Genomic DNA, 25,376 nt, shown 5'->3' with positions numbered 1-25,376 from the left:
TTGGTGTATAACTTATTTTCTCGAAAAACAACCTTTCAGAATTGGTACCACAAGAAGTACCCGCAGCGCCTTAAGTCGTATGACCTGAGGCGGCAGACGATCGATTTTAGCATACTCTGATAGGGCAAAATGGAACTCCATCGGTTAAAATTTTGATCATTCTCGTTCAGTGGATTTCGTGTTAGCTCCCCTACTAACATAGAAACAAATTAAAGTAGCTACATAGAAAATCAGTGATAGATAAAAAGATCTACTTAAATGTCATGAAGCGACACAGCTTAGAGAAATGATATTTTTAATCACATAACTTACAAATATGGCTTAACTATTTTTACAATTCAACACTTTGGTAAATATTCGATGGTATTACTTACTTATACAAAAATATCCAATTATCACTTATGGAGTAATTTGGCTCCATATGTTCTTTTTGCAATGCTCCATAGCCTGCAATAAAGAAATTGGCAAATATTAGCTTTACTGAAAGCCATAATACACAAATTGAGTAAATTTCAAGTGGTATCTGATGATGAAATGAAGAAATACATACCCCACATTCTGTCGCAGTGGCCTCAGACTGGCACCAATAACCGGGACCACGTGTACATTTTGTTCTGCCTAAGAGTGTTTGTTCATGCGGACGAATACTGTGTGAACCACAAAACCTTATTTTTTGACATACTTCAACCGGTTCCATTAAAGACGCCAACAAATTAATAATCCTATCGCCAAATACAGCAACTAAACCACGACACTGGAAAAATTTCTTTTTACTGTAGGTTTAGCAAATAATTAAGTACTTACAATGTCTTGGTTTTTCGTAGGAACTGCTTTGCATGCTTTTTCAAAAACATGACTTATACTATGATCAATGTTAGGATTCTCCAAAATTTTATGTACTATGTCAACAACAACTTCGCACACTGCACATTTACGTACTTGCACTACAAATATAATAACAGAATGATTGTTACATTTGCAAATGAACCCTACGTTGCAGCACATTTGTTGAGCACAGACCAACGATCGAACAAAATTCCGCTGGTGCCATAGCGTATTCTAGAAATGTTAGGATTTGTTTACCATACTTTTCTATAAATTGATCACATTTTTGTTCTTCGTGTGGGACTAACTTGCAAACCTCTTCCAGAGTTTTTAATATTTTAGCCTGAAAAAAAAATCAGTAATAATTTAAGTAAGAGATTCCGAATTACCTCGTCAACAGATCCATTTAACATCTTTTCAATTTGTAACATAACCACTTTACATAGAGTACATTGGGGAGATTTCACACTTGGTACATTTAAAGGTTTATGTCTCTCATAATCAATCATAAGATCTGTGACTTGTGGAATTTGTTCTTGATCTTTACATAAATGGAGAGCTTTGCATACATCGGCGGGTGATAAGCTGTTTATTAAAAGTTGAATCACTACGTCTTCGTATTGTCTTACAAAATCAAGACAGTGTGTTTTAATGTACTTGGACGAAAATGAATTACAAACTTTGTTTAGTAGTTCTTTAACTTCTTCCTAAAACATTACTGTAGGTACTCCATATGTTCCATTTTTTGAGGGTAAAACTTACTTCCGTAGCGTTATCTTTGAGTTTATTTTGTACTTCCGACATTAAAAATTCACATATTAGACATACATCAGCATCTACGTTTCTTTCTACGTTAGCTATCACTTTTCCATTGGCTGTGTAATCAATTATCTGATTTGTTTCTGAAAGAAGAATAATGTGTTTAACATCAGCATTAGATGGATTTGGAAACAAAAGCTTAGAATTACTTACATTAAACACTCATAGAAAAAAAGGAAATGTTAACATAAAATGACAATGACAAAAAATTAATTTGAATGCGATTCTAAGCCATTGTTCCGAAATGGTCTATTATGCTCGCCAGGAGAGAATGCCGGTCATAGAACACCCGATTATCTTACTTAAGTATTCATTTTGTAAAAATATGACTGCAACTAAATGGTGAAACCTAAATAGGTAGGGATGGATCAAATTTGATATCTGATGATCTTTGAATATGAACATATCTTCTTAAAACTCAGTTTTTTTTTACAATTAAAAAAATACGCTTGGACAATTCCACTTAAAAAATGCATACAACTTTACAAATTTCATGAAATTGTGACCTTTTTTTATGGTCCAACCCAGAATTGCATTTGGAGAAGTCTAACAACAAAGACCTTATTACTATATTACATATTTTAAAATAATAAATAATAAAAGATCATATGGTAAAGTCCCATATCAAAAAATTAAATGAAGTATTGAAAGAAAAAATGTTGCTGATGAAGATAAGTCAAAGTATGCAAACATAAATTGCTTCCGAATCAAATATTTACAACAGAACTTAGAAAGCGGATTGTTTATTTTTTAAATGCAGATTCATCCTATTCAACTGTCCACTCAATTGAAACAAACCCACACCTAAATAAGTTTCAATCCTTCCAAATATGCAGTTATGATATATCAAAAGTCATAAATCTACAAAAAAACATGCACTATTTCATATCCAAGAATGAATAAACACTATCCTGAGAAGAACACACATAAACAGAACAATAAGAGTATGTCTTCCTGGGTTGAAGAATGAGCACAAGTACTGTAAGTTGCGGCTAAAGTTATGGGAATGGCAAGCAAATATTTAACATTATTTAAAGTTTGATCGGGAAATCTGGTCGAATTCCATTTCCAGTATAAGTCAGAATTTAATAGAGCTGTTTCATTTGAATTATAGATTCTTGACAATTAATTTAATAATTAATTTTTTACTTATGGAAATTTTCAATTTTTCAAGTTTTAGTCATAGTAAACACATATCGGCTACAATAAAAAAATGAAATGTGCGCATGCGCAGACTGCGGAATGTCAACTTTCTTACTTATGGAGATATTTTTTGTGCAAAAACACTAGTTCACTGATAGCCTTCATCTGTAGATGTCCATACTATTGGATCCCAGATATTAAACATAATTCTTTTATAAATCTTTATCACAAAGAACCTACATGTATAACTAATTAACTACTTAAACTCAACAGAATGAACCTAGCGGAAGTTTTGACCACTTCTGGCAATAAGGATGACCGTGCTGAAGTTAGTGGGAACAATGGTGCGCCTCTACCAAAAATTGTTAAGAAATCTTGACAAACTCAAAAAATAAACCATGGCGAGGCTTTTTTCTTTTTCCCACTTTGAATGTTGGTTTTGTTTTTGTAATAAGAAAACATATTTACATTTTTTGTTTAATTCAACAACACTGTCATAGGCGATGTCAGTCAATCCTTACTATCATAAACAAATACTACCACTTTATACGCAAAAATCGACCACGTCTGTGTACAAAATATTTACTTACCAATATCTCTTCCAATTTCCCGTTTGGGAGCTTCCGTTGTAACTTGATCTTGACAAAGTTTGAAATATATGCAAATATCTTGGGCCGAGAGGTCTTTAAGTAGTAACTCCACTACCTCATCTGTGTAGGTCTCGACAAAATCATTACATTCATCAGCAACAACTCCATGAAGGTGAGAGCACAATGACTTTAATCCCTTTCTTATGGCTTCCTAAAATGAGTCACAGAATAATCAAAGAAACACTGCATCTTATTTATTCATTTATTAAATTAGTACAACTTTCAGAACTGAACTGCCCTTCATGATTTCTTTACCAAATTTCAAAATCTAATAAATATGTAATAAGGTAATTCATAAATTACTTCTTATATACAAATACTGACCTCTGTTCTTTTATTCTTTATCACTTCTTCCAAACTGGTAATTGCCAGCAAACATAATGCACATTTAGGTTTTGCAGATTTAGTCGAATGCGTAAATACTTCAACATTGTGAACCTTGTAGATGTCTATGGATGGACAAAGGCTTAGTTTAGGACATACAGTGCTTGGATCAATATCTTGAGCTAAAATGGCTATAAAAGCTGGTCCATATGTTTCAACGAAACCTTTGCATTCATCTCTTATTGTGGAAGGCAATCGTTCACAAGCACCATCAACAATGTGTTCTAGTTTTTCCTACACAAATATTAACATAAAGCATTAATTCAATTTACTATAATAATTTACTTGGGTGATTGGATCCGTAATAGCTTGTTGAACAAACTTTAAAAAGTATGTACAGAATTCGCAAAGCTGTGTATTGCCCATCGATGTGAGAGTTTGAGGCACTACACGTTCAATTGGCAATTGCAATATCTCAGGAGGTAGCAATTCTAGTGTATCTTCCAATGGATTTTTGGTGTCTGTAGGAAGCAGAGGAAAAATAGGTGCAGCCTAAAAATACATAAATCCAAGATATCTCAAGATTCCACGCTAGAATTGCTTACATCACTAAGTTGTAAGCCAGGACCCGGACAAATTCGAACAACGGAGCACACCAGCCCAGCATCTAATTCATTAGCTATGAAGTTATAAATTTCGGTGAAATATTGATCAACGAGACTAAGACATTCATCTTTAAAGGAATGCGTTTGCTTACAGATTCCTTTCAATACCATACGAAATTCGTTTTCCGTCGTATTGGCGACCAAAACGTCTTGTAAATGATGAACCAGTTGTTTACATAGTTCACATGGAAGTTCATCACCACTGGAAAAAAAACAACACTTAGGTCGATTTACAAATGGCAACTGACCGATTGTGTTACCTGACATGGATAACTCCTGTATTTGCTAATGGTGTGATTTCAACATTGGCGTGAGTGTGGAACCTGGCCTTACATTCACCCGACATTAAGCAAAATTGTTCCGGATTCAAATTTGCGTTTATGTGGTTGTACAGTTCGTTGAAATGATTTAAGATTAAATTACTGCAAGCGTCTGATAAGCTGCCCAGTTTGCCACAAATCTGTAACAAATATACATACAATGAGATATATATCACCTTTTCTGCACCCAAACTCAACTTTGGTCTTAATTGAACCGGTTATTCCAATAAGAAAAAAAATCATGGGGTGGGCAGGGTCGTAGTTGTTAAAAATATATGCTCATTGGTTGAATCTGCTGTTTTCAAAATAAGTATATGGAGTCAGGTGAAAAACTTATTGGATTGTTTAAATGGAAGACCCTGTACATTTTATTCTTAAAAGATAACACTAAAAAAAATAAAAAAAATCAGTATTGATTCAAAAACATTCAAGAGGGTTTTGAGTCTTTTGAATATTATCCCCGATTTTTGTTGATAAACTCTTCTAATTTGAATTTCATTATTTGCAATAAAAGACCAGCAGGTTGGGTGAAATTCAACACTTTATTTTCTCTTTATTGGCCGAAATCGATTGCGATAAAGAGAAAATAAAGTGTTGAATTTCACCCAACCTGCTGGTCTTTTATTTCATTATCCCCGATGTTATATTTTTGAAAAAAGAATTAATTTAGTATGTTATCTTTTTAAATTAAAATTTAAAAAAATGAGGTTAGGTCCGGTAACGTTTGTACATCACCCCATATACTTATTTTGAAAACGGCAGATTATTTATATTATACAAAAACTATTAGTGCTTGTTCACAATGGACATAAGCGTAACAAAAACATAACAGATACATAATTCATAATGTTGAATAGTAGCAAACCAACGTATGTGTTCACAATGATTACATAATTTTTATTTTTTTGTAAATGTTTGCGTATGCTTTATGTCCTATCGAAAGGGTACATAAAGTTGGGTCGGTTGCAACTTTACGTAGGTTTTATGAAAAATCTAGTGGAATTAGGTGTATTTCTGTTGGGTACAAAGATGCAGCACTGCGCTGTTGGTTTGACATTTGAGTTACTACGTCTAACGTCGATGGCATCTCTTCTGCCAACATAATCTGGTTATTTTTAAATTGGTACATAGTTTTTGGCGCATTATTTCATAATTTGGTGTGGTTTAGTCCTTCGTGTGTTGTTCTTTGATTATATCCAACACGACATTGAAAATATATAGACGTCGAATTACTAATTAGTTTGGTGCGATTAAAATCCTAATTGTTTAATAAAGGGGACAAAAGATATAAAGTTAATAGGTGATCGAATAATCCTGGTGTATGAAAAAAACCATTCTTCATCATGCAGCTTCATTTCTAGACACGCTTAAATTCTTAACTTCTCCCCTTTTCTCTCGGTCTTGATTTATAGGTCTGACCCACCAACGCCGTTTTTGTTTTGTAACAACTTTGTCTCTCTGTCTTCTTAACAGTAAAAGCAATAAAACTGTTGAAATTTCCATCTCGGTGACACACACATATACACCACAAATAATATTGCTATGTTCTTGACGTTTTGCAGAGTTTAAATTTCGGATTTGCGCCTACGCAGATAATTATAATCTTACGGTCACTGTGAACACTTTCTCCACCTGCGTAAAATTATGTCTTATGTCAATATTATGGTTTATGTATCTGTTATGTTTTTGTAACGCTTATGTCCATTGTGAACAAGCACTTATACTGTCCTTTAACTAAGAAAATATATGGTCATTCTGAAATTGAATTTTTTGATTTTCTGCCGGATCTCTTAAGCAAGCAAATAATTTCCTTGAACTCTGGCAACACTACTCAAAATGCTGCCATTTTCCCCAAGATTTCCCACACATGTTTAATATGTGGTATATTAGTTGAACGTTTGTCACATTCTCTTAGTATGTCTAAATCAACGGTTAACATTAGAGATGTTACGGAAATTCGATTCCGATAAATTTTCATTGAAAGTTGTATCTGAAGTTGACGCACAACGGCGCGCGGCCACAGTTAGTGTGTTCGCATACAAACAAGTTTACACCTGTCGCTCGGGGAACTTGCCTCCTGTTGATTTCTCTTTCACTTGTTGTTTTGAGCATTAAATATATTGTGCTTCTTTTGATTTAATTTACTACTCTGTTTAAGATTATAAATTCGATTTTTATTTAATACCTATCTGTATTATTTTTTTTCGATAATAATAATATATAACTGATGAATAATGTGTAATTTTATTTTATTAGGCATCTCTCTTCTGCCTCCTATTCTGCTTCCCATAAACCAAATTTAAAAACTCCGCTTCCGATATCCGATGCTGCTTTAAAATATGGTCTTAGAGCTTTACATGAAATCAGAAACATTTCTAACAACGTGTATACTAATGTGATAAATGGCTTAAGCTTTGTTTTACAATTACCTGCAGAGCGGTTTGTAGAATTTGATCTCGTGACGCTTGTCTGAAGTTCTTCTCTACTATCTCAATAACTTTATAGCATCCTTCGCATGTGTTGAGTGGCTTTTGACGTTTGGAAACCATGGCATGTACTTTGCTATCTTCAGCAATTAAATCATGAACTCGTTCACTGTTACAAAGACCAGCCACTGAGCAAACAATTTGGGGATTCATTTGCGACGCTAAGGTGTCTATTAGTTCTGGTGCAAACTCATCAGCTATCCGGCAGCATTCTTTTGCAACTATAGATATTGGGATCAATTTGCACGAACCTTCAAACACTTCCTTAATTTCTTCCTGAAATCAAAATCAAATTTTTATGCGTTCACCAAAATAATTTTGATGGTCTTTAATTATTTAATTCTATCCTACATTTTATTTAAATTTAATTAATTTTAATTACGTTATTATTTTTCTTTTTCCACATTTCAAGATCAGCGTGTGACAACAATCGAAAGATTAAACATAGAAAATGACTTACTTGCGTTTCGTTGCTTAACAACTGATCTCGTGCTTCTTTCACCATCTTCAAGCATGTTTCACATATACTGCTATGGTCTGGAGGTAATTTCTGATGGATCCATACTGTTTGAATGCAATGTTTTGTTGCCCGGCATTGGGCAGAATTTCTAAAATTTATTTATAATATAAGTGCATTGGTAAAATTTTAATCCTTATTTAAAATATGTGAGCAACGCACACTGGTGCAGTATAACAGACTGCTAATTACTAGTACATATTACATTTTTTTTTTTGATAATCAGACCAATACGACCTTATTTTACCTGGCAATTGGAAAACAATAGTATATATACAGGAGTGATAAAAATTAAGTATGTAAAAAGCTGAAAAACAAAAAACTCCCAGGCGCAGCATTTGACACTTTCAGCTAATTTGTACAAAATGCTTGTTATGACCCCTTTGCCACCTACCCTTTTTTGAGGCAAACTATATTGGAACACCATGTATAATATCAAGGGACCAAAGTGCATATATTAAGAAGGTGAAAGGATTTTATTTGACTGTAGAATCAAGATGCATTTCAAATGTTACTATTGATAGAATGTAGATAAACATCGGTTTAAATTAATGAGTAGAAAGGAATAAGATGACCCACGATGAGTTCGGCTGATTACACCTGGGAATAAATTTCTTAAAATGAGTCTATTTTATATGACATCAGATTGTACCAGAAGTTGACTCCCACTTCGTTCATTTAAATTAATTTTTTCATACTAGAGCACATAAGCTATTATATGGAGAAAAAACCCGAAGTGGATAGCATATTGAAAACTGTGAAATTTGGTATGAATTTGACATATTAGGTAAAGCCTAATCTCATCTCTCAAACGAAATACATACGAACGAGCATACAAAATAAAAAATTTGTTAAAAATGCGCATAAGGTTCTTCGAATAATAAAATTCTTCCAAATAAAATTTGAATCCCATGGCATAAATTCAGCACCTAAATTTGTTGTATTTAAAACACAGTGATCGTTAATTGCACCAACATCTAATTAAATGCTGCCAACGTCATTTTTACATCCAGGGCTCGTGCTAGTTCCAGGTCGGGGGCCGCGGCCTTAAGCCACAACAAGCTGGCCGTGTCACAACTGGGAAGCAGCGCGGTAGATTCCCGGAAGGGCCGCTCAGCCGGAACGTGTGTATCACAAGAGCCACACGCTGCGCCGTCTGTGTTTTGAGTTTTAAGCTCGGTTTTAATTATGAATAAAAATAGTTATTTATATAACAAGAGCGCGAAGTTCAATTTCGCGCATTGAGACTGAACGTATTTTGACGAGGCGAAGCCGAGTTAAAATATCAGTCAAATGCGCGAAATAACTTCGCGCTAGCGTTATATACAATATTTTTTCTACAACTTAACCGATTGTGAATTAAATTTGCTGTTCAGGTTCAACTTTGTCACATGCGCGAAATACTTTTTTTCACTGTTGACGGTTTCGCGCTCGCGCAACCTTACTTATTAATTAACCGTTTGAAAATTTAGTACTTCGCGCTTCGAAAATTTGTCAGAAAATGACAGGTTTTTTTGACAGTTGCAGAAAAAATTTATTTTTTCCCTTACATTAGTGGGTCTGGTGAAGTAGTGGTCCAGTACGGCCCTGCTTACATCCTTTATATTGTAGCGAATATTCTAGAAATCCCGAAGACATCGAGGTGCCATGAAAGATTCGTCATCCACAATAAGAAACTAAGGTGGACGTGACGTATTCTTTCTGGGAAATATGACGTGTTTTTTCTAGAATATCCAGAAGCGTTCGGGAGCACTTGAGAACATTCCAGAAAGATATTGTTTGGTATATTATCACATGGAATTGTTTCGAGTCAGTTCTATCAGCGTTGCGGAAGTCAAATATTGGTGATAAATAATAATTAACTGTTATAAATTAATTCATTTCAAGATTGCTATAAATATATTGTTATTATTATTTAAATAAATAAGTCAGGTGATTAAATTTATGTTACAATATGCAATTTTTGTCCTAGCAATAAACATTCCCTTATGTCGATTAGGCTTTAAAACAGCCTATTCGTGGCATAATTACACTACCACAAAAATAAACAATAGGTATTTTTCGATGTGTCGTGTTTTAATAAATGATTATGTAAATTTTGCTTACTATTTGTGGCACAAACTGTACATAACATCCTTGAACATGGCACGATTTAAGATATACCGCTTTAAGGTATGCTTGTCGTGAGCGTCGTAATTACACTGATCACAAATAAAATTTTTCAGAAGGTTTATTGTTATAATATTAATAAATATTTAATGAAAAGTCTGGCGTAGGTGTAAAAGAATGCAACATAGCTTGCATTAGGCTATTGTTTTTAGTAATACTTAATGGTAATGGGCATTTTCTGTCTACTATATAGGGATCGATCGACAAGGAATTTTTGCAATGTCCAAAGCCGAAAAGATGTATTTTAAAGATTTCAATTTCGTTTAAGCTGTGAGCAATTGGAACACACCGTCAATTATTTTCCATGTTTATTATTTCACGACGGCGGCGGCACGTCGGTAGAAGATCTTCACCTTGGCGGCCATCTTGGATTTGATTCGCGGGGCCAATCAATGTCAATTAAATTGATTTGTGGAGTGGCCCACGTGATATGGAGGTGTTTTCGGGGGATAATTTGTTTATTCCGGGAATTTCTCGGAATTTGGACTTTGATTTGATAAATTAATTAAGAATTGGTATGATTTTGAGCTTCATTGATTTAATTGATGACGTCATCAATTAAATTGATTACTACGTACTTAATAGCTTAATCCGCGGTTTGATTAATTTTATTACCAATTTGATTTCTTGAATTTCCTCTAATTAGTTTGATTCGCGGATTAATCAATTTGATTCGTAGTTTAATTTCATAATTACCGATCCAATTAATTTAATTCATGGATCGATTAATTTAATTCGTGGATTGATTAATTAAATAATTATACTACCAATCAAATTAATTAATCCGCGAATCAAACTACTTAGAGATAATTGCAGGTTTTCCCGATTAACCCCTCTTGTCGCCATCTGATAATTATATGAATGTATCAGCCATTGCCGGCTGATACATCCATATCGACCATGCGTCCGATATTAATATCAGTATCGGTCGATCCCTAGTAAGTATTATATGTTAGAGTTGACTTTTTTAATGATGCCGTGCGGCCCGTAAGTTTGGTGTTGCACCAGGGCCCGCACGTGACTTGTTACGTCTCTGTAATTAAGCCATAAAAGCTGATAAAACCAAAGACCCATGCATTCCGATAAGTATCTACAGATTGTAATGCAAATATATTCAATAGTAAATAAGAAAAGAGATTTGTCACTACACAATTACTCATATGAAGATAAATGCTTCCAGCTAGAATATAGTATAATCAGCAGTCTGACTCACTACTTTAGTGTGTTTGCTTTATAGCAATCAGAATGATGAATTGGCTTCTCAATTTGGATAAATAGGTGGATAAATAAATACACCCACTCTGTTATTTATGAATGGTAAAATATTGCTCACATAAGACTTTTGCACCAAAAGGCAGGTCCATAAGTACATTCTTTTGATCCCAAGAGATTAATCCTTTGTGTGTTCACAATGGGCTCTTCGGTTGTGGTTGTGGATTGGGAAAGTGTAACTGAAAAATAAATGCGATTAAAAATAACTGTAAACAAAAGACATGTTTATCTTTAGCATAGCAGATAACCTTCTGTCCTGAACTTGTGCAAATTCTTATCTATTACACCCAAATTGAATGTGATTCCCTTCTGTATTATTAAAAAATGCAGTATTATGAGAGGAGGAACCATTTGCAATTGAGCACAAATAGTATAGCTGTACAGCAAGCAAAATTACGACTACATGTAGTTAAGGGATGAAACAGTCTTCAAAATATGAAACATTTAATACAATAAAAAATACTTTTGTAAACTTACCTAAAAGCGCAATACTCGCTAACAAAAAAAGCGTCTTCATGATAAAAAAATTGTCACTAACAAAGATACATACAAGAACTAATTATAGATTGCAATTACTTGTAACTTATTGACGTTTGTACTAACATTTGACGGTCAAGTCAGCTGATTAAATGCGCAGCCGTTTGTCATTATTGGTCATCGTTCGGGAAAACTCGCGATCTGCCGTGGGATGTGGTTGTGTTGAAGCACGAAGAGTTTACGACATTATATAGGGTGATCCAATTTTCTTGAACGAATTTCTCATTCCATCCAACCGTTATTCGTTTTTAATGGACAGTTAAGTAAATTTGTCATTTACAATTAATAAGATGAATATCATAAATATTCAGTTAAACATTAATAAGCAACATAATCGAAAATCTTTTGTTTGTCATTAGCACTACTGACATTACAATAAATAACAACATACTAACTTAACTACAATCTTATAAATTAATATTCCAACATCCCTTCTCGATTGCAACATTACTCGTAGTACATAATGCAAAATCGCTAAAAATTGTTTACATCATTTTGGCATTTACTCTACATTTAACAATTTCTCTTTCTCCAGAACCTTAGTAATAATGTATATCATGTAATGTCAATGTGTTTGCTTCGTTTCGAGTTTTCAAAAGAATTCACCATACAAATTGCACTTTTATTGTCTACACAAAACACCGTACCTTTTCACGACACTCATGTTTAAATTCAAATCTTACGCCTCTTAAATAAACCGCCTCCAGCGCTAAAGTTGCCGGAGCTATTTTAGATACTCAACTTCTGCCGTTGATAAAGTCACACAAGATTGCTGTTACGAATGCCATGTTACTGGATTTCCTCCAAAAAGTACCATTCCACCATACTAACACTTTTTCAGATCCTCCTCTAACCTGCCCAATCCGCGCCAAATTTTTACTTCCTCTATCATAAAACAAACCTATTTCTTCAAATATAGTAATATTCGTTTTTTCCACTATCCATGCTTCCTCTGATGGATTTGCAATGCATTAATATCTGGCTTGGAAGTTGTTGCCGATAAGTTTCGAAAATGGTTTATAATAGCTATTTATACTTATATCAAGTACATAAACTAGGTCTTTATCGACGAGCCGTTTTTTTAGCCGAGCGACAAATAAACAAGGCGAGCCCCACAATAGCTATTTATATATCAAGTACAATAAACTGGGTCTTTATGGACGAGTCATTTAAATAAAGATGGCGAGTCCATAAAGACGGTTTATGTACGCGGTATACAGTGTGTCCCAGATCGCGTGGGATTGCATGGGTAACTTTGTTATTATTAAAGATAGAGAATTGGTTAAATGGGCAATGTTTTGCAGTGTTGGATGCTTATTTAAAATTCCCTTATGGAAATTCAAAATGTCGCATAGGTACGACGTAAATTCAAAAAAACTAAAATTGGTCATTTCCTTGAATGTCTTATATGATCGAAAGTATAAGAGATATAAAAAAAAGTTTTATATAAAAGTGACTGTCTTTGATACGCTTAATTTAGAATTGAAGTCAAAAAAAAATTTAAGATGGCCACTTTTGAGGAACATTTACCAACTTCCTAAAGTTAAATGGGCGCCATATTGGATTTTTAGATTACTTGATAGATTTTTTAATTCTCTTTTCAACGAGCTATCATAACATAAGATTGAAAATAAGATACCAATTATATTAACGGTTCTTGTATTTTAATCAAGTAGTCTGTGACGAATAAAAAAAAACAAAACAAAATCTATTCGAGGCAACAAAACAATGAAAATAATTACACCAGATGTTTAAAATACTGGCCATTATTAGTGAAACACACTTCAAGACAGTTTAGTTTAGGCAACGTGTTGCCATTGATTATTATTATTATTATTGTAGTGGTAGCTACTTCCACTTTACTTTTATTTTTTAATTAAGTACTTACTTTTATAATTTAATGTACTGTACATAATTCGTGAATTGTGACCTGAGCAGCCAGCTTGTTGGTAGGTAGCATATACCAACCCTTTCTTCGAAACATACGTTGTCGGGAAAACTCCTTTAAGGAAGTTTATTGGAGAATTTGTAAATCATGGTGAGCAGTTAAAGATCCAACGAAGCTAACCGGTCCAATTACATGACTTCCCATTATGCCATAAAATACATTAATTTAAAAAAATATTACTTGATTTCGGCGTGAAACTACATCATGTAGGTTTTCCTGTGACGAGTATAGTGTTCATTATGTCGATTTGAACACTCCACAGTTAGAAAAAGATTCTTCTGTCCATATACTCGGACTGGTAAAACTGTTAGTTTTGATATTCTTGCGGATAAACCACCTACTGACCTACAAAATGTGACCTGGGACAATGCATCAATGGTAAAATAAAGCAAAGTGTCTTGAAATGTGTTTTTAACTAGATAATGGCATGACATTTTTTCGAGGGGATAGTTTGTAGTTATACCACCATTTGTAGGTATGTAAGTATGGATAATAAGATAATCAATAAGTGATGTTATAAAGTCCTACTTATATAAAATTTTAGAGGGAGTTGTAATGCCCAAACCCCCCTCTCATGAGTGCGCCCCTGATTTTTTAAACATATGATGTAATTATTTCCATTGTTTTGTTGGCTCGAATAGATTTTGTTTTGTTTTCTTTAATTCATCACAGCCTACTTGATTAAAATACAAAAACCGTTGATATAACTGGTATCTTATTTTCAATCTTATGTTATGATGGCTCGTTGAAAAGAGAATTAAAAAATCTATCAAGTAATCTAAAAATCCAATATGGCGCCCATTTAACTTTAGGAAGTTGGTAAATGTTCCTCAAAAGTGGCCATCTTGAATTTTTTTTTGACATCAATTCTAAATTAAGCGTATCAAAGACAGTCACTTTTATATAACTTTTTTTTATCTCTTATACTTTCGATGATATAAGACATTCAAGGAAATGACCAATTTTAGTTTTTTTGAATTTACGTCGAACCTATGCGACATTTTGAATTTCCATAAAGACATTTTAAATAAGCATCCAAAACTGCAAAACATTGTCCATTGTCCATTGTGGATTTTTCTGCTATAAATGTTTTCCGTTTAGGAAAGCCAAACCAACCTAAAAATCGACCAATCAAAATAATTTTTCAAACTGAACTTGATGCAAAAAACTTATTAAAAAATAAACCAAAGATTCTCGCTCGAAATAGGGACATTCGTATTTCTTCAGATCAGACCCCGGCCCAACGTAAGTACCTTAATGATTTGAGAGCTACACTTTTGGAAAGGCAGCAAAATGGAGAAAAGGACCTTACCATCAAATACGTCTTATAGGAGTGCCGAAAATTGTAAGTATCAAGAACTCAAAAAACTAAATGTTTCGGTTGACCTGAACTTTTATTATCAAAATGTTCGCGGTCTTAATACTAAAATTCATAAACTTTTTTGGGAAGCTACTACGTGCCCGTATGAAGTTGTATGTTGAGTGAGACTTGGTTGAACGAAAACATAAATAGCAGTGAGTTGTTTCCCGGTAACTTTACTGTCTTTCGGTGTGACAGAAACTATAACGTGCTAAACGTTTCAAGAGGCGGTGGTGTGCTAATTGCAGTTAACAACGACTATTGTGTGGACTCTGTTCGCTTAGATCTATCGTTTTTGACGGATGCATTTCAACGTATAGAAATAGTTGGTTGTAAAGTTTCGTATAGGAACATCTTTGTCTATGTTATTAATTTGTACATACCTCCTCATTTATCCAGCATGGAATATTACAATTTTTTGGAATCTCTTTCTTTTTTAAATCAACTCTGTGGTAATAAGCTTATTGTTTTAGGCGACTTTAATCTTCCTAATTTTGTAAGTGAAAATTGCTATTTGGACATAAAGTGCAATCACCTCTTACAATTATTGCAATATATAAATTGCACGCAATTAAGTGAAGTAGTTAATTTGAATGGTAGGATATTGGATTTAGTTTTGAGCAACATTATTTTCAAAGTTTGTAGTACTAATATTCTTATAAATGAAGATCCACATCATCCCGCTATTGACTTTAGTGTAAAACTAAACACCCCACGCGTAAGCAACTTTAAAGTGGAACACAAAACTAAAATATATAACTTTAAAAAAGCAAATTTTAACAATCTATATAACGATATTCTTAATATAAATTGGAATATTTTAACAACAATCTCTGATGTAGATACCGCTTGTCTGAAGTTATATGAACTACTGAAATCAGTATTCGATCAGCATGTACCTGTATATAATCATAAAAAGAAGAAATTTCCTTCGTGGTTTACCGTAGATCTTATTAGAAATATCAAAATTAAACTCAAGTTACATAAACAATTTAAACAAACTGGTAATATTCGTTATTATGAAGAATTTAAACGTGTAAGGTCAACAATTAAAACTCAATTAGAAGTTTTGCATAGAGAGCATATGGCTTCAACCGAAGACGCTTTATCTTCAGACCCAAAATACTTTTGGACATATTTGCGTAATAAAAAGGATATGTCACGTATTCCCGGAAGGGTAACGTTAAATAATCAAACTTATGAGACCTCTCAAACGATAGTCGATGCTTTCGCAACGCATTTTTCTCTTGTTTACAAGAACTCAGTTCCTTCAACACATCATTATATTCCTCTATGCTACAATTATTGTATTAATATTGATTCAATAACAGTAGAAGACATAGAAGCAGCTATCCGAAAGTTGAAGAACAAACCTACATCAGGAACGGACCAAATTCCCGCCTATTTAGTCAAGGAATGTTCCGATATATTTTCATATCCTTTGATAATTTTATTTAACTTATCCCTAAAGCAAGGCATTTTTCCAACAATATGGAAAACGGCAAGGGTTTGTCCTGTTTTAAAATCTGGATCGCCGTCAGAAATTGAAAATTATAGACCAATATTAATTAATTAATCAATTAAATATGTATTCTTTGTAATTTCTCGAAAGTTTTTGAAATTGTGTTGTATGAAAAATTGTTTAAGCAATTTAAATTGCAAATATTTGAACATCAGCATGGTTTTGTTCGGCATCACTAATCTTGCCTGCTTTACCCAATATTGTTCGGAAATTATGGACGAACAAGGACAAGTCGACGTAATATATAAGGATTTTCAAAAAGCGTTTGATCAAATAGATCATTATATTATTCTCAATAAATTAATGGAATATGGATTTTCTCATACTGTGGCAGTTCTCATCGAATCTTACTTAACGGATCGACGACAATTCGTAGTTTATGCAGGACACACATCAAAATACATTATTCCGACCTCTGGTGTGCCACAAGGGTCAAACTTAGGTCCCTTTCTATTTTTGATATTTATCAACGATTTGCCGAAAATAATAAGTTCCAGAAAATTACTATTTGCTGATGATCTGAAAATTTTTAGAAAAATAACAAATGAATCTGATGGTGCTATACTTCAGAGTGACTTAGATAAAATTCATGTTTGGTGTAGAGAAAATAAATTACACTTGAACGTTTCTAAATGCAGGTATATTTCTTTTTCCCGAAAAGTAAAACCAATAATGCAGGAATACACTATTGGAGACACTGCACTAATTAGACACGTAATGATAAAGGATTTAGGCATTTTATTTGATAGTATGTTAACTTTCACGCATCACATACATGATATGGTGAAGAGATCCTTAAAAACGCTGGGATTCATTAGTAGATCTAGTACGGATTTCATTAAATTGTCAACAATAAAGGCACTATATACGTCCTTAGTGAGGTCTAAACTGGAATACGGGTCTGTAATATGGAATAGCGGCTATCAAAAATATATAGATGAAATTGAACAAGTACAAAGGCGTTTTGTAAAATATTTAATGTTTCGGTGTAATGGGCGTTACCCAGATCAAGGATATCCCCAAGAAATTATGTTACAAAGGTTCGACTTATTACCACTTGCAATTCGGAGAAAGCGTATAGGCATCACTTTTTTGTATAAATTAATACAAAACGAAACGGACTGCAGTGAGCTGTTACAGTGTTTAAGTTTTTCCGTACCTAGACTGTCGTCAAGGCATGTTTTTACATTTTACATACCGTTGGCGAAAACCAATATTTTAGAGAAATCTCCGATATACACCATGTGTAAAGACTACAATTTAATTTCGAATACAAGTGATATTTTTTGTATGAAACTTAAATCTATTATTCAGTTAATTACAAATTAAAGGTCGTATATTTTTTATATTGTAAATCACAGGTTATGATATCTACTTACTCTATATGTGTTCATTTTGATTTAAATTATTTAAGTATTTTTTTTGTGTAAATTATATTATTAAGTTATCACTCTCTACTTGAATTTAATTTAATTTTGTCCTGTTATTGGATTTATTCTGTTTGGGCAATAAAGCATTATTATTATTATTATTATTATTAACCAATTCTCTATCTTTAATAATAACAAAGTTACCCATGCAATCCCACGCGATCTGGGACACACTGTACAAGGTTTATGTACGATTGCAACAAGAGAGAAGAAAATTTAATAATCGATGTAAAATCCATATATCATTGACAAGAGATGTCAAATATATTTCGAAACTTAGTATCTAGTATTTTCTGAAATATATGAAACGTTGAAAATGGTGATGGAATCAAAGGTTGCTGTTCTTGTTGCTAGGGTAACAACAGTTTGTTTAAAAATTTGGCCGTTTGTGAAAATTTTTGTAGTTGTGCAAAAATGGAAGAAATATCGCAAATTGCATCCGCAGCGAAGGAAACTCTTTTCCCTGCAAATCGAGAACGGTATATGAAGAAGCTTACAATGCATACAAGAAATGGTGCGTAAAGAGAAATGTAAAAAAAACCGTTGAAGATATAATTCTGGCTTACTTTACTACTGATCTCGCGTCGTATAAAGCATCAAGCTTATGGAGTAAATACTCCATGCTAGTTAACGTCACACAACAGATTTTTTATCAATTATCAGAAAGGAAAGTGCACGGTTCTACCTGTAGGGTTTCACAAAGTTGGTGGTGTTCCGAGTGTGGTGGCCAAATTCTTGAATTTAACAAATGCTTCTTCCTACACGAGCCATTCTTTTCGAAGAACTTCTGCAAGTCTTCTGGCAAATGCAGGTGGAAGTATGACTGACATCATGCGCTATGGAAGATGGGGCTCGGCTAGTGTCGAGGAAGGCTACGTCGAAGAGTCGGAAATGACAAAAGTCAACGTTGCGACGAAAATCCTAGGCGGAGCGGGTCCTTCATCTCATCATAAAGAAATCGAAGAAAGACATCAAATGAGTGGACAACTCATTATAAAGAACAATGTGGATTGCGTGATTAATATTAACAATTTCTTCTCGAATAAGCACTCCCCGAAGTAGGTGTTTCTTCAGATGTTTCGCATTTATATTTATTTTGTTATGTTTAAATAAATTATTTTGACAACCGACCACGTGACATTTGTTTATGGCCGCCGTCCATAAAGAGCCACTTTATGGCCGCAAAAAGATATAAAGTATTGATTATTATATACAATCGGACATAAAGCCTATTTATGGACATCGCGTCCATACAAAGCTTTATGTACGACTGCAACAACCCTTAAAAATGAAAATTTCATGAAATTCTATAAACGATAAAATCTATATATCTTTGACAACAGTTGTCAAGCATTTGTCAAGTATTTCTAAAATACTTGATTTTACCTTGGATTGACACCTAAGTACGACTGTCACATTGACACGCGGCCGATTTACTTTATCATTATGTACTAGGACTAGGCCATAATATTGCAAATTATGGCCACTAATTGCGACTGTAATCACCGCATTATATCAAGCAGTCGTACATAATGGCATTTAGAAATATCATCGATTCGTCAATCTTCTCTATACTATAAACAAAAGTCATACTGCAACCTTTGTTAACGTTCTTTAATATTTCTTGGTTTAACCTGTTATTTCAACACTTTGGTCCCTTCTTTAGTTACTTCATATTGTTGTAAATATTCCAGAAATCTCGATAGAGAACGAGGCGCCATGAACGACTAGTCATCGGAGATAAGGAACGAAAGCGGATGTGATGGTGATCTTTCCGAGAAATATATAAGCAAATGAATTACGTTTCATTTTAGTTCTAATTTCGATGCCGAAGTAATAAATAATTCACGCTTTTACAAATTGTGTGTATGTGACTGATAAATAATATTTTAAGATTGTTATAAATTTATTGTTTATTAATTGTAAATAAATAAAGCACGTAATTAAATTTACACTGGTGTCAGACGTGGGAGTGTGTTTTTAAATTGGGCGAAACTTTGCAAGAACTCGAAGCCAATGTAGCTCAGTTGACAAGGTTGGCGTAGGTATCCTACGGTTCCAAAAAGCTTTATAGAGCAACTGGCGGTGCAGACGTTCATCGATGGTGTTCGCGACGGGGAAACGCCGCAAGCTTTGAAACCCGGTTCCAGACCTTTTTGCGATGTGGACAAGCATAAATCTCCGTCCCTCTCCACATATTTTTAGCGCATTTTTTAATAATTAAAAAAAATGTACTATTGTTTGCGTTTTGTCCGTCCGTCCGTTTTGCAAATTCTGCTCTTCCTTATCAACATTCTGTGCCATTTCCTGCTCTGTGGAAATAAGTGCTCATTTAAATTTTAAACGATCAGTGCGATGGTAAACAAGTGAAGTAATTACTAATTATAAATACTGACATCGGAGGATGCAAATGCTTTTACAATGGCGCGTTTTCCTTGATTGTTTGGGTACTCGCAACGGTACACCACGTGTGCTCATATTTAGTGACTAACACCTATGTGGTGCATCAATGGCGTTCGCGTATTTTGGATTCTTTTATCAATGTGTTACTGTGTTAGGCTTGAGACAATATAATATTTGTAATATTATTTAAAAAAACACGTGAAAGTGATAGTTACGAGCTCAGATTGCGGCTTATATGGGCCTCCTGGGTATGGACTCATTAATAAAAGTAATGATCGCCGAATAAATAAATCCTGCAGCATACGCAACCAATATTTAAATATATTGTGCAACTTGGAAATGCGAACCAACATTATTAATGCATCTCCTCCTTGAAGAAATAGACGGAGTCCGAAGTGATAGGTAATTTAGTTGATTATACTGCATAGTTACATATTAGGCAATCATTACTTTTGTCAATGACCGTACATATCATTATTCATTAGGAACCGATTTTACAAATCTGAACGTTCATAACAATTTAATTCTCTCCTATTTACTTTTACCTTAGTGTAACAAACACTAATAATCTAAAGGGCGAAGTTCACCTAGGGGCAACATCGCCACCAGGTGTTCTTCCACTTAACCCATAACACAACTTCAGTTTAAATGTTTACAATTTCGATGGACGGGTGACAAAGAGAGGGCACACACACACAAAAAGACAATACTGTGAAAAAAAAAGTTAATTAATAACTAACTTGAGAATGGGACACTTTACTCGTTCAAAAGAATGTGACGAAGTGCTGATAAGGCTTTTAAGTTTAAAACTGAAGCCCCGACATAAACAGACATAAAAGGGCAGAATCGCGCATGCGCAGGTGGGGCGGGTGGTATGTACCTGCTCTAGGCATAGCGAATTTCTCGAAATAACTCGTTTTTCGCGTTTTGTGCCCTAATGCATGGACCGATTTTGGACGGCCTTGACATTTAGATTCAGTATATGATGACCTTTCATTTTATGTGAATTTCAGCTTGTGACACCAAAACCCTCACGGAAGTCATTTCTAGACGACTTTCTTTGCAACGAGCACTCTACATCGATCGGCATATATCCGTCAAAAAATTAATTTGTGTGCTGTCAATTCGATCGGAAAGTTTATCCAGATTTCAGTGAGTTTTTTTAGAAATGTCGATGTAATTTCACCGCAATCACGCCTTTATATTAAAAGTTTGATATACCTACCCAATATTCATTTTTGGTAAGTGTTGATAGACTAAACACGTGGTATACATAGCTATACAGAAACACTAGGGAGTTAATTTCTATTTTCAGTTGAATTTTAGTTTTCTCAAGATGCTACTAATTAGACGTACCAACATGGTAGGTACCAACTTAGGTCGCAGAATTCGTAATCCTACAAGTCAAACATATCGGGTGGTGCACGGTAAGTAGGAATTTAAAAATAAATGTCAACATTTCTGTTATTAGTAGCAATAGCCTTGACTTTTGTTGTTTTATGAATTGCTATACTAATAACAGAAATGTTGAAATTTATTTTTAAATTTGCCGGTATACCAAAAGCTTAATATAAAACATGTAAAAACAGTGTTATATGCACCTTTTAATTCTGAACAACTTTAAACTCTACAGTTTTTTCTGTAAAATGTACAGGAGGGTAGGATATTGCATAAAACTAATTTCCCATGTTAAATCCCTATGTTCCTCCTTACCGCGTGCACCACCCGGTATATAGGTACGAGTAAGTCAAACTGACGAGCAAAGCGAAGCGCGAAACGAAGTTAACGAAATCGATATGAACAACGCAGAAATGTACCCTTTAATCCCTATCGAGCTGCATTTAATTACAACGTAAATCGATTACAGTTTACAGTAAATCGTTGCTATTAGCCCAATGAACTTTGTGTGTCCACATTGCAAGGCTTTTAAGTTTAAAACTGAAGCCCCCGAATTATATTGCGCCAGTGGCCAAGGGAAATTGACGCCATTGGTACCGCCACCAGAGCCACTACATTCCCTTGGTTTCCGGAAATGGGCCAGATTCTATACAATTTTTACTCATATCCAGATAAAACAATTGTTTTCAAATTACAGCATTTGGCGCAGCAAAAAAAAGGTACGTTGCTAGCTCTGAATCACCAAAAGTAACGTAGAACTGAGTGCGTTTATTTTTTATTATTTTGGGGAGAGATGGAGAGATTTTGGGCCAAGTTTGTCAAAATCTCTTTTCCGGCTAAACGGTTGAACCGATTGGATCTGGTACACGTATTCTTAGACATAAGTGGGCAGAACCGCGCATGCGCAGGTGGGGCGGGTAGTACCTGCGCTAGGCACAGCGAATTTCTTGAAATAATTGTTATTATTTATTCCAGTTCAAATTGATTAGGTATGCATAGCTAGGAAAGAGGACAACGTCCGTCGGGTCAGCTAGTTTATTATAAAATGAAGCCCGATTTCTACGGTCTTGAAAAACGTAAAATTATAAGTAATAGTATGAACGGATTCAGTATTTTTTTTTCTAAAAAAAACCTATTTGCTCTAAAATAATTTGGGGAGCTAGTATTGACTAAAAAGAAATTATTGAAATCCATATGCTACGTCGCGCGAGGCACCACCCTGTATACAATGGTAATAGTATGAACATTTATGCAGTGTTCTTTTCCCTAAAAAAACGTATTTAGACTCTAAAATAATTAGGGGAGCTAGTAACTGACTATAAAGAAATTACCATTGAACTCCCTTGCTGTGTCGCGGTAGGCACCACCCTGTATGTATGATACGCTCTCGCTATTATTCAGAGGCATATTTATTCCCCTGAGTTTCTGTTTCACTTCTATCCTTTGATGTTACTTGTGTTGCCTAACTAAAGGAGTCACAAATTAAAATAAACAAATTCTTTGATGTACGCTTTGAGTGAAAACTTTGTAAATTTGTTACATATATTTTTATACAAAATACAAATAGAAAGAATAAAGCAAGTGAGCACGTGAAAAGCTGGAGTACGTTATTAAAAAAAATGTTTGTAGGTATACATTACAATGTGCATTGAATGACAAGTGGAACTTGTACAATGTGTCGTTTAGTCGTAGCAAAGAGTCGTAGAGAGGGAGATACATCCTAGCTAGAGGGTGTTAGTTCAACCAGTTTTAATGATTAATTACTGCTTAATGAATATGCATGAAGTGCACCCGACTCGCTTGTGTGTTTCGAGATCCGTAATTATTACAGTACGAGACGTGAATATTAAACTGAGTTAGGATTTCCGATTTCGCTGTTTTGGGATGATCCTAATAAATGAAAGGCAGTAATTTACTCCATCAGACTATTATTTAATCATTTATCTAATGGCCAGTCTTTCAGATTGGAGAATACAGTCGTATAGAAGGGCACAGTTTTCCCAAAAAAAACTGGCTTTATTTTAACATTACTCAGTTACTTAAGTGCATTGAGAGTAAAAATGTTTTGAACGTGTTTAAGAATTATCTAGGAGACACAAGCCCGTTTCAAAATTGTACTTATACTCTATTCATTTTAAAAAGGTACCTATACTGCATTCATTATAAGAAGGTAGTAGATGGCGCTGTGTTTGAAGATAAACACACACAGGAAAAATATAAAACGGCACCAAATTATTGTAAAATAGAAATATTCAGCACTGCGAACAGAAATAAATTTTTCACAATAACAACTAATGACACTTCGGCAGTTTAGTTGGCAACATAAACTACCAACTTGCAAAATTCACCAGTCGTTTTATGTTTCATTGTAATACTGACTCGTGTTTTAACCAATCACAGTGAAGGTCAAAGCTTCCCTATGCTTTTTACCGCTACCTTCTTAAAATGAATACAGTATAGTAGAAAGCATAGGGAGAATTTGATCTTCACTGTGATTGGTTAAAACACAAGTCAGTATTAGGTACCTACGCTAAAAAATAAAACGCGTGACGATTTTGTAAGTTTGGTAGTTTGTGTGGCCAAGGTCAACTAAACTGTCGAACTGTCATTACCGTTAATGTCAAAAATTCAAGCTTGGAATCGTTTGGTTTATTTCTCGGTTTATTTTTATTCACATATTCCTACTTTGGTGTCGTTTTATATTTTTCCTGTGTGCGTGCTTATCTTCAAACATAGCGCCATAGCACCTTATAATTAATACAGTATAAAGTATGTCTCCTCAGTCCTCATACAAAAATTAGACGGGTTGCGGGCAAGGTTAGTAGAGAGAGTATTAACCTTGGGTTGCGGGGTTGTTGTATTCCGCCCGTAACCCGTTCATCAGTTCGTCCAAACGAGTGCTTGGGATCTCACCACTCAAATCTCGTAGAGGTTTTGTTAGTAGGGTGGCAAAAAGGTAAGCAACTTGTCGGACAAATTTCGGTGTCTGTGCAAGCGTATTTCAACATTCAGCCATGTATTATGTATCAGAAACGTCGAACTTAACGTGCAGGTTATCTGCCAAAAAACGTTATTTTGCCTATAGGCAAAATGAAATTTTTAACAGATTGAACAGTAAACTATTCATTTTATAATTTTTCTAAATTTTCTCAGAAAGTAAGCCTCATAGCGAAAAATGTTAAATATAAAAAAAGATGTGCCTTGATCAGTTGTACAAAAAAGTCTCATCCATTTTTTTGCGTCATATACAAAATAAAGAGGCCAGAGGTAAATATAGTCGGAAAATCGGCAGTTTGATTAAAATTTGACATATTTGACCGCCCCTCCCAACCACGGCATCTCGCTGGCAGGCATGACTTTCTCTTTCTCTACTTCACTATCATCAGGATAGGTACAGGGAACTTAATAATTCATTGATGTAGGATTTTTGTGGACATTTGAAAGGGCAAAAAAATAAAGCATGTTTCATTTCGAAAAATCAACTTGGTTGGATGTTATTAAAGTTGACCATTAGTTTTAAAACCCCCGGTAGAAGGGCGATTAAAATTTAAATCATTGCCACGCAGCATCAAGCCAGTACTGTCGGTT

General features: G+C 34.2%; 1 protein-coding gene across 1 annotated transcript; it reads right to left on the bottom strand.

Moving 5' to 3' along the window:
• Nucleotides 1–278: 278 nt before the first annotated feature.
• On the bottom strand, nt 279–11,827 carry LOC116167821 (prosaposin). Its single transcript, XM_031483363.1, has 15 exons — nt 11,668–11,827; nt 11,252–11,369; nt 7,693–7,840; nt 7,176–7,508; nt 4,687–4,886; nt 4,367–4,628; nt 4,107–4,313; nt 3,762–4,055; nt 3,378–3,588; nt 1,588–1,727; nt 1,215–1,532; nt 994–1,168; nt 805–944; nt 551–754; nt 279–447 (listed from the first exon to the last, which is right to left on the bottom strand). The coding sequence occupies exons 1-15, from the start codon at nt 11,705–11,707 to the stop codon at nt 400–402; spliced, it is 2,838 nt and encodes a 945-aa protein (XP_031339223.1). The 5' UTR covers nt 11,708–11,827; the 3' UTR covers nt 279–399.
• Nucleotides 11,828–25,376: the final 13,549 nt, after the last annotated feature.

The sequence above is a fragment of the Photinus pyralis genome, unplaced genomic scaffold (assembly GCF_008802855.1).
Source record: "Photinus pyralis isolate 1611_PpyrPB1 unplaced genomic scaffold, Ppyr1.3 Ppyr1.4_LG4, whole genome shotgun sequence".
Classification (NCBI taxonomy): domain Eukaryota; kingdom Metazoa; phylum Arthropoda; class Insecta; order Coleoptera; family Lampyridae; genus Photinus; species Photinus pyralis.
This window is presented reverse-complemented; position numbering and strand designations above follow the sequence as displayed.

Bases quoted from the DNA above. Each gene is read 5' to 3' on its own strand.
- LOC116167821 (XM_031483363.1), bottom strand. From the start codon at position 11,707: ATGAAGACGCTTTTTTTGTTAGCGAGTATTGCGCTTTTAG. The intron at 7,509-7,692 runs GTAAGTCATTTT...TTTTGATTTCAG, and splicing joins TGTTAAGCAACGAAACGCAA to GAAGAAATTAAGGAAGTGTT. The intron at 4,056-4,106 runs GTAAATTATTAT...ATATTTGTGTAG, and splicing joins TTACGGATCCAATCACCCAA to GAAAAACTAGAACACATTGT.